The following is a 10,560-nucleotide window of genomic DNA, read 5'->3' as shown; positions in this document are numbered from 1 at the left end:
TGAATTGCTCTCTGGAGGCATTTGTTTTTCCTGTTGACTCTAGAGAAGGCTTGGTACATCAGGTTGCTCTCCAGAGCTACAGAAAATGGCCTCTGAGCAGGTCCCTTGCTTACAACACTTGGTTACCCTCACTTTTTTTTTATTTTTATTTTTTTAATCCTTTGACCACTTAAAGCAAGCCTAGCAGCTGGATGCTTTCCTGTTCAACCTGCTGTAGGAAACCTGCTTTAGCAGAGAGCTTGGACTAGATGATCTCCTGAGGTCCCTTCCAACCTCTATGATTCTATAATTCTGTAAGAAAGAACAGGATCCTCACTCAAGGAGCCTTTTGGCCCTCAAGTTCTCAAATGCTTCTCATGGATGATGCTTATCATAGAATCATAGAATGGTTAGGATTGGAAGGGACCTTAAAGATCATCTAGTTCCAACCCCCCTGCCAGCAGCAGGGACACCTTCCACTAGACCAGGTTGCTCAAAGCCTCATCCAGCCTAGATGATGGAGCCATGTGCATATTATGACTTTGTTTAGGATGTGTTCCTTGGTCATAACCAGAGAAAGGACAGCCTGGTCTTCCTGAAAACTTCAGGCCATGCCACAGTCTTGCTTATGTTTTCTGTTTTAAGAGGTTGAAGCCCCAGCTATGCAACCAGACCTTCTTTCAGCTGTACTTCAGTAAGGAGACCTCACAACAGCAATAACAGTTTTGCAACAATTTATTAGCAATGTTCAGAGAAAATACAAAATCCTATTTACAGTGAAATCACAAGAATGGCTGGACAAAAGGAACAGGGGGATACAGAGCCAGGGTCTGGAGGATGCAGGGCTCAGATAAAGGGTATCCACACGGAGGAAGAGAAGCAGCCCTGCACCTCACTTGCACAGATGGTCAGGGAACGCAGGAGGAACATGCCTATAGCTATATGCCACCCCTCATCCTGTGTTACTTGGCCTCACGAGGACTTCCACCTCTCTGGTTTCATACATATTACTCACTGCTTCAGTCCAAGTGTTTTCAGCAGGTCTGGCTTGGATGGACTGCAAGCCATGGGGTCAACGAGGGGACCAGGACATGCGCAAGAAGGGAACCCTATGGATGTGGCATGGGAGAGCAGCAAGCCATCCCCACTCAAGTGGTCTGGAGATGGAATAGGTGCCATGCAAGCTTTTCCCACGCAGGAGCAGAAAGCCAGGACATAGCAGCAGCTCAGGCAGCAGCAAAATTACTCCACACCAGAAGGAAAAAGAGCAAGAGATCCAGAGTGGGCTGCAGATCAGTGTTCTCCTCCCCAGGTCCCAGGGTATGCAGAACCAGTTTGGAGGAGTCCCAGTGCAGAAAGTCCCAGGCTGCAAAGCTCTGGTCTAGATTGTCCTCCAGAAGAGGAGTTTTAGGACTATTTCAGAATCAGAACTCATCACCTCACTCCATACTCCCTCCTCAAAAGCTGGAAAGCAGAAATACCAACAAGGCCTTTTCCTGCACAGCCATTCTGCTAAGATATTTCAGAAGTGCCTGCATGGGTCCGAGCCAGAAATTTGCCTCTTTAAATTCCTATTTCATAAACTTTTTGGGTGCCTCCTATGCTGTCCCCTCTCCCAATTCTGCCTGCTCAGCAATTCAAGGCCCTTGTTTCTTCTCTGCAATGCACTGCAGAATCCAGTGGGTCATGAACTTCACGCTGACATCACCTGATCGTCTCCTTTATCCCTAAAAAGATTTTGGCTTTGTGGGTTGGGTTTTTTTGTTTGTTTGGGGGTTTTTGGTGGGTGTTGGGGAAGAAGTTAAGGTAGAAGGCATCAGTTGTGCTTCTGTATGATCATGGACAAGGTCAGTGCAGCCATAGAGGGGCTGAAGCATTTTTATTCTCTGCACAGTAACTTTCCTTTACCCAGCTCGGGGCATTGAACACGTGCGGCAGGAAGATACAACATGTGAAGGGTAAAAGCCAGGGCAGCAGCAGAGGAGGAATGTGTGGTACGGAGCATTTTGGCATCGCCTCTCTATCACACAGGGATTGCTAGAGGCAGCTCGGTGACGCACTTGCCCTGGCATTCCCAGAGAGATGGAAGATACGGGTTTCTTTAGGAAGGATCACTTTTTAAATAAGAGCAAAAGGCCTCTTATCTCCACCTGGAGCTTTACAGTTAGAAATTAGCCAGCTAATCCCCAAACAGGGGAATGTGAGCAAGGGGAAGATGGAAAGTTACCTGAGCGCTCAGAGGCATCCAGTGCCCTCACTGCCATCTCCATTTGGGAGAGCAAATCTGGAAAATGACCAGAGGAAGAGGAGACATTGGTGTTTGCTACCAAGCAGTGTCTGCTTTGAGCAACAGGCATTCACCCTGGCCTCAGTCTCTGGCTACTAACCACTTAGGACCATTAATCTCAAGCAAACAAGACAATTTTGTGAAGGCATCAGATCCTCATGATGGGTCATAAGATCTCAGCCACCTATTTCCCACATCAGGAGGTGCCTGGCTTTGCATGGGCTCTGAAACTCAGGTTCTTTCATCTCTTCTTTGCCAATAAACCTTCCATGGGATCACAACCCTCCCAGATGAGCCTGCAGATGGTAGTCCTGCTATCCCACTCTGGGAAGGAAAGAAAGTATGTCCTGAGCCCCATGGCCAAATGCAAAGGATACAGAAGAATTCCTCCTACAGGGACATTAGGGATGTCCTCAAAGAGGCTGCACATCCTGAACAACAGGTTCCCTTGTGCCTGGAGGACTGATTGCTGGGACATCCAGACTACGTGATCCTGTGCTCCTCACTTCTAAAAGCAGGCACTATCAGGAATATATCTCTGCAGAAGCCACAAGGCTCTAAATGAATGCAGGAGAGAAACAGGGGGACACAAGCATTTCCCTAGCCTTTTTCCCTTGTTCAGCTGGTTTTCCTGCCAGGATCCTAACAAAATTCCCTGCTCTCCTCCCCTTAATGTTATTTTCCCTTTGCAGAACTCTTCTCAGCACTTCAGCATCCCATGATGTTCAGAACTCAGACAACTCAGACAGCCTCTGGGGAAAAGATGATCTTGGTCTCATGCTTCCCAGTCTCTGGTCTGGTTTGAACTCAGCAGGAGTAGAGGGAGCAGAAGAGACATAACACTTAAGCCCTGCTTTGCTTTCTGGGTCACAAAGGCCTAACAGCATATATACAAGCTGCAAAAGGAACCCAGGAGGCTTTGCTTAGCTGGTTGAATGGAGCCTGCTAGTGGGCCAGAAAGGGTGGGTTTGTTTTTGCTTGGTGGTTTTATTTGTAACCCTCTTATTTTTTTAATTTTTTTTTTTTTTTTTAAACACTTGCATCTTGCCAGCAAAGAGAGAATACTGCCTTGCTGCTCTCACTCCTGGCTGGAGCCAAAGAACTGGAGGAAGAAAGAGAAGATGTAGATGATGTCCAGATAGATTTTGAGAGCTCCAAAGATGTATTCCTCTGGGTTCAGTGAGTACCGACGATTCCCTATCAGCATCTGGGTATCAAATGCCAGGAACTGTGAGGAAAGAGGAAGAAACCCAGTGAGTCACATGGAGATTTGGCACAGGGAGGCAAGAAGTGCTCTAATAACAGGAGCTCTCCCAATTGCTTCACTGTACCCAGAACAAAAGTGCAGCCACTTTTTATGGGCTGTAACTGCAATTTAAAAGCACAGAACAATGCACTGAACGAACTGCAACTTTCCCCTTCCTTTATTTCACTCTTGATAGTCAAACCCTGAGCCTATTACTCCAGATGTGCTTCCTTCATGCTTCATCCATCCCAAATGTGTCCCAGGATCAGCTCTGGAGTAGTTCTCCCTGTCAACTAGTCCCTAACACTTGTTATTCCCAGACTTTTCCCAGTTCAGAAACACCTGCCAGGTAACAAAGTGACCTGGACCCAACATGACATTACAGCAACAGCAGCACTAGAATAAAAAAAGAGCAAGAAAATCCAGATACTGGGCAGCACCAAGGTCTGCAGAGCTGACAGCAGAGGTAGCTGGACCCAGAGAGGAGCCAACACCTTCCTGAGGTACAAACACGACTGAGTGCAGGGCAGATTTTACTAATGAAGCCATCGCAGTGGGAATCCATCGCCCAGCCTGCCTACAGGGACACAGCACTCACAGGAACAAACATCAGCTACAAGGCAGGCTGGTGGCCCAGCTGCAAGAAAACCTGCGCTTTGTTGCATAACTTCAGTCCCAATATCTTCTCCCATCTCACCTTTACTCCTTCTGTTAACCTAGCCCGTGACAGACACCTTGGCATGGAGCTCTTCAGGGTTGCCAGGACATCTTTGTCATCGCCTGGGGTCAACTGGCACCTCTGCCCTCCCCAGTCATAAATAACAACTGATCTCCCCAGACATTGTCAGTCTGAACTGACAAGTCTACTCCACCAGCTGAGGTTCTGACTGAAGTTTATGGGGTAATTATAAGATGTTTAGCCTACTTGTATTTTACAGAAGAGTCTTTAGTCATGAATCACAGAAGAAATAGCCGAGCTCACTTGAAATTACTTTTATAGCTAATAAATGAAATTGCTCAACTGTTCTTATTCACAACATGCCCAATGGGCACCGCCTCGAACCCCAAGGCAGCCCTCCTCCTGACCCCCACCTTGAAGTAATGCCAAGCATCCTTCCAGACAACTCCTGCACCTGAATGGCAAGCACAGCACTGCCAGGACTTGCTCTGGGAAGAGCTTGTAGGAGGAATTGCCGGGGAGCAGTTGAAGGAATGAATTGAGCCTTTTCAGCTTTCCTTGGAGAAGCTACCTAGCTTCAGGGCTTTTCCTGCCTGCAATGAACCTTCCCAATGCCCCTTAATCCCAAACAGTGACTTCTCACTGTCTTTCTGTACCTCTGTTAGTCAAACTCATACTCAATCCTTGGCCTACTCCCACTCAACCAGCCCCAACTTGACTTTGCTCACTTCTGCAGCCTCATTCCATCCCCAGGCTCCCTTTGAGCCTCACAGTCCAGCTCCTACTGCTGTGCCAGAGCTTAATCTCCACTTTTCCCACTCTAGAGATGCCTTTTGCCCTGTCCCTACCACGCTTTCTGCCAATCACACCTACTATTGCGCATACACCGTGGGTTTGCCAGTCGCACCGTGCTCTGCACCAACACTGTCACGGACATCAACACCTTCTCAGGACAATGCTGAGGTCACTGCAATAATTGCATCAGAGGGAGTGGAGCTCTCTGCAATCCTACAACTCGCTCTTCTCCCTTCCCTAAGCACCCTGCAAAGCTAAAAGCATTTACTCTTGGCTTATTTGCTTATTTTTTTCCTGCCACCAACATTCCCAGGACCCATGACCAGCACCACTTTACCATAGTAAAGATAATGGCACCAAGCAGAGCGTAGATCGCGTGGAGCCAGGGGACCTAAAGGAAACAAATCCATCAATCAGTGCCTGGGAGAAAACTGGTTAATTAGGACTTGACACAGAAGAAGACTTTGCTCATGTGGAGGATACAAGTTAGGGAAAGTGCTCTAGTAGCCCTGGGTGGACTTGCACCACTTGCAGCTCCAGTGCAGTTTTTGTTGAGCTTTTCATGGCAAAGAATAGGTCACCGTGCCTCAGTTTCCCCTCTCACTGTTGCTTTTTGTGTTTGCTTGGCTTATAAACTCCTAAGTCAGGTACTTGTGTTTCCAAAGAGCCTATTTCAAGCCAGCTGCTGTCTATGGAAATGACTTTGCACTATCCTGTTGGAAACACATTTTGCTGCAGCCCAGACAAGGCTGATCCCACTGGAAGAAACACCAAATGCTTCTAGGGGCCAGACCCAGCTTTGATTAACACATGTAACTTAAATGTTTTCAACTGCTGGAGTCACAGCAGCAAATTCACTGGAATTAAGACCAAACCTCAACCTCTGCTTGCTGTAGCACACAGCGCTAATGGAGAAGTTGGCCTGTATTCCAGGAGAAGGTGCCCACATGGGACAGCTGATTCAACCCAGAGATCTTCAGCCTTTCTCCACAGATAGACAAGCTCATTACAAGCTGCCTCAAGCTATGCTTATCTTGACAAGCTGCAAGATAAAGAGCAGTTGTCTCAACTGCAAGCTGGCTTACCCTCACGTTTGCACAATGGAGATGGATCTCAAGCCAAGACAACCAAAAAACCAAGCTCCTGCTTTTAGAAACACCAGGCTGTATATTTGTCCATCACCAGACCAACTCTAGGGCTAGTACCAGCGGGAGTGTCTCCTGCAGGTCTGACCCTTAGTATGGCTCAGGTCCCCAGAGAAGGTGTGAAGGGTTTGGGGATCACTTAAAGGTTGTCATGATCAAAGCTGGGTGCCTCCTCTCCAGCACAAGCTTGCATTCAGGGTGATTAATGGTGGCTGCAAAGCCCCACACACCTTCCCTCTTTCATCAGCATCTTCCAGGGTCTGTCAGGCCCTTGCTTGAATGACAACTCACCTAATGAGACACTCTTGGATGGAGACCAGACAGTCTGTGCTGCCACACCAAATCCTCTATCAGGTGTGGTCACAAGCCACTCCAAGATTTCATTTGGTCACAACCAACACCAGCTGTGACCAGGGAGGCTGAAGGAAGGGGCTGGCAGCAGTTGGAGGTGTGACAAGGTGGTCACTTAGCATCAGGACTTGTCCCTGAGGTCTGAATGACCCTTCAGAGGTGCTTATTTCTGAGAGATCTGAGTCTCAAGATTTAACCACCTCAGGATGGTGCCTGGTGTTAGTGTGAACAGAGCCAGGTCTGGCCAGACAGGCACCCCACTGCACTTCTCCAGACTCCAAGTCCTGCCCTGAATCTTGGGCAAAAGCCTTGTTTTGTATGGAGCAGAGCAGCACTTTAATATGCTCACTACCCTGGTTTTACTGGAGGGGAAACTGAGGCAGGAGCAGGTGATGTGACCTGCTGTGGGGTCACTATAACAGTTCCAGGAACAGAATCAAACTTCCTCAAGCTCTAGGCCAGTGCTGTCCTACAACCTGATATCTGATTGTACAACAAGAGGGCAACAGCCACTTGGTCTTGCCTTTTCTTTCTCTTGGTGTTTCTGCACATTTTTGGAGAGCAGGCTGGGACACCCTAGATCTTGTCCAGTTTAGGTTGCTCAGCTCCCAACCTTGCACCAGGACTGGGGGTACTTGGTGAGGAAGGAGAGACACAGGTTGTTACTCACATATTGGTAGGGCAGTATCACAGCCAGGATGATGCCACCGAAGAAGAGCACCATGAGCATGACGAAGAGAACACCCTGGTAGGAGGTGAAGTCAAACTGTGGAGGTAGAGAACATCACGTAACAAGTGCAGAACTCTGGAACAGGAGGTAGCAAGGGGAGCCAAACATCCCCATGTCCACAGGGAGGGTCTCTCCGCTCCAGCAGTGCACCCATCTTGCTGTCTCATGGGAATTGCTCCATCTGCATCTTGGGTCCTATAGCCCAACACCCATCTGTATGACACACAGAGCCGAGTGCTGACCATACCCCCTTTATTGCCATGGGCAAGACCTCGGTACCCACCACATACCTGAAATCCAAGAGCCCATCATACACGTGTGTCAGTGCCCTTCTGTACCCCACAGCCCAATCCTCCAAAAAACACAACCTGTCCCCATGAATTAGCATCCTCTGGCCCCATCTGTATCCCTGACACATCCCTCACCCCAGCATAGAATCCCAGACTGGTTTGGGTTGGAAGGGACCTTCAAGCTCATCCAGTTCCAACCCCCCTGCCAGCAGCAGGGACACCTTCCACTAGACCAGGTTGCTCAAAGCCTCATCCAGCCTGGCCTTGAACACTTCCAGGGAGGAGCAGCCACAGCTTCTCTGGACAACCTGGGACACTGGCTCACCACCCTCACACCAAAGAATTTCTTCCTCACATCTCAGCTCCATCTCCCCTCTGCCACTTTCAAGCCATCACCCCTTGTTCTCTCACTCCCTGCCCTTGGCCAAAGTCCCTCCCCAGCCTTCCTGGAGCCCCTTCAGGTACTGGGAGGCCACTAGAAGGTCTCCCTGGAACCTTCTCTTCTCCAGGCTGAACAGCCCCAACTCTCTCAGCCTGTCCTTACAGCAGAGCTGCTCCAGCCCTCGCATCATCCTTGTGGCCTCCTCTTCTTGTAACCTTCACTTTCATGTGTGAAGTGTAACCTTCACTTCACTCACAACCATCCCTCAGGTTGCTCCTATATCCAGAGCCCTACAGACCTGCCCCTCACACCTCACCCCCAGCACTACCTGACCCTGTATCCTACCTCTTGGAGATGCCTCTCCCAGAGGGACTGATCAACACAAACTCACCTTGGTCTGGAAACTGAAGATGGTGACAGACAAACACACCAGAGCTGTGATCCCCAGACACAGAAGGACCGACTTGGTGTTGTAGTAACTGCAAAATTAACAGCAAAACCTTTTTTTTCAGTGTTTCCCACAAGGACAGGTGGAAGGAGGGATTAAGACAGGCAGAAGCTTAGCAGAGGTGTCCAGGGAAAGCGTGAGTCCGAGGGGCACAAATGACACTGCAATTATCAATGTCCCCCCTTAATGTAAAAAGGGAAATATAGAAAACACTTTAAAAACCCCAAAACTTGATGGGTTTTCCTCCTGTTTTAAATAGAAGACAGTAGGCAGGAGGGCATGTCTATGCCTCCTGGGAACTCAGGAGCAGCTACGATGGGGACTTACTATAAAAATCTCTCTGTCCATGGACAGATGGAGAAGGGGGAGGATTCAAACTGGGAGGTAATAAAAATAGAACGACAAATGTCATCGCAGCACAATGAGAAATGGGAAAGCTGCAGCCACTCTTACGCTACTGATGCGCTCGGAACAGGGGTTTGAGTCTTGGAAACTGCAGAGAAGGAGGGATCTGAACAGGTAGAGAGGCTGCAGGTGTAGCTTCTAAGGGTTTTTTATAGGTCTGACAACTGATTTTGGTTACAGCACCAGGCTCAGCTCTAAGAAAAACCAGTCCCCACTCTCCCCTTCGCTTTGATTTGAGACTGATATCACTGGTATTTTCTCTGAGTTGCTGAAGCCACTACTTTCTTTGTCCCCAGCACACGTCCATCAACACCCACTCGCTCATCTGCCTCATCACCAGGGACCCACGTGAACCAGGGCTGATCCTGTGAGCAGATTGTAACAGGAAAAACACAAGCAAAAGGGAGTGAGCTATAGACTACAAAAAAAAAAACCAAACCCAAAACCCAACCCTGAAACTGCTGGAAAAAAACTCCTTGTCTCACTCCAGCTCCATCTGCTAGAGTGCTGTAGTGGAAAAGGTGAGATCACAGTGTCTGGTAGTCCCCTATAGCCTACCCCACCGCCTTGTCCCTGGCTCTCTAGAGCTCTCCTGTAGGGTTTAGCATAGCCAGGAACCACCCCGTGCTGCCTCAACTGTGACAGAGACGGGGATGTCACCATAAGTCTTGGAGAGCTTTAAAAAATGTTTTCAAAAGGGAAGGTCAGGCTTTGTGTGGCTACTGGAACAACTCCAAAGAGATCAGGTGGCCCATATATTTCAGAAGTAGGGAACTCTTGTGCAGAAAAAGACAGGACATAGGAGCAGAAGACCTCTAGAGACCTCATGCTCAACCTACCTGGAGAGCATCCCAGTGAGATAAGCCATGGAGAGTGTCTGGGAGGGAAAAAGAACCACATTACTCCTGCATTCGTGTCCCAGGGAGAGACACGCAGCAGCAGATAAAACATTTCAATTACAGTGATAAGGGCTGTGAAGCCTCTTAAACAGATGCTCAAGAGAAGCAATTTGTGCATAGTTTCTAATCCTCCAGTGATTAATATCACCAGGGCAGGTTAAAACGAGGGCAGGGCACCACCCTGAGAGCAGTCCCACCTTCTCCATCTCTCTACCCCTCCTGCATGGGACTCCAGCACCCTACCCCAGCTCCCACCACTGAGCAGCCTCCTCAGGAATTGTTTTAAAAGAGGCTCCCTTCTTTCCTGCTTATCACATTCTCGTTCAATTACAGCTCCTCAGCCCAAGTGCAAGGCAATTAGAGGATGAAATTCCTGCTTTTTGGAGGAATCCAGACCAGACGTCTCTCTTGCTTGGAGCCATTATGAAACCCAGAGCTTGTTGCATGGGCAGGGCAGATGCTGTCCAGATGTGCTACTTACAAAGATGCTCAGCAGGATCAGATTCCATGGGAAATACCTCCTGCAAATGAAGAAACAGGAGGGGGGTGGTCAGCTCTGTGATGTGGAGAGCCGAGGTACTTCGCAGCACTGCACAACAGGTTGCATAAGATATGTCATATAATGAGGTTCTTGTTGAACCTCATCAGGCAGAAAGGAACCTGATGAGGTTCAACAAGAACAAGTGCAGAGTACTTCACCTGGGGAGGAATAACCCCATGCATTGGTACAGGTTAAGGGTGACCTGCTGGAGAGGAGCTCTGAGGAAAAGGACCTGGGTGTGCTGGTGGGCAGCAGGTTGTCCATGAGCCACCAGTGTGTCCTTGTGGCCAGGAAGGCCAACAGTATTCTAGGGTGCATTAAACAGAGCATGGCCAACAGGTCGAGAGGTTCTCCTCCCCCTCTACTCCGCCCTTGTGAGGCCA

At 48.8% G+C, this 10,560-nt stretch overlaps 1 protein-coding gene across 1 annotated transcript; it reads right to left on the bottom strand.

Annotated features, from left to right (window-relative positions):
• Window positions 1-2,889: 2,889 nt before the first annotated feature.
• Window positions 2,890-10,157, bottom strand: FAIM2 (Fas apoptotic inhibitory molecule 2; the record flags this gene model as incomplete). Its single annotated transcript, XM_010168658.1, has 6 exons — window positions 2,890-3,494; window positions 5,324-5,377; window positions 7,153-7,248; window positions 8,276-8,363; window positions 9,577-9,614; window positions 10,118-10,157. Coding segments are annotated over 6 exons (466 nt in total), but the record flags the coding sequence as incomplete, so codon positions are not given.
• Window positions 10,158-10,560: the final 403 nt, after the last annotated feature.

The sequence above is a fragment of the Antrostomus carolinensis genome, unplaced genomic scaffold (assembly GCF_000700745.2).
Source record: "Antrostomus carolinensis isolate BGI_N321 unplaced genomic scaffold, ASM70074v2 scaffold32885, whole genome shotgun sequence".
NCBI lineage: Eukaryota > Metazoa > Chordata > Aves > Caprimulgiformes > Caprimulgidae > Antrostomus > Antrostomus carolinensis.
The sequence above is the reverse complement of the archived record's forward strand: the minus strand, read 5'-3'. Positions and strand labels throughout refer to the sequence as shown.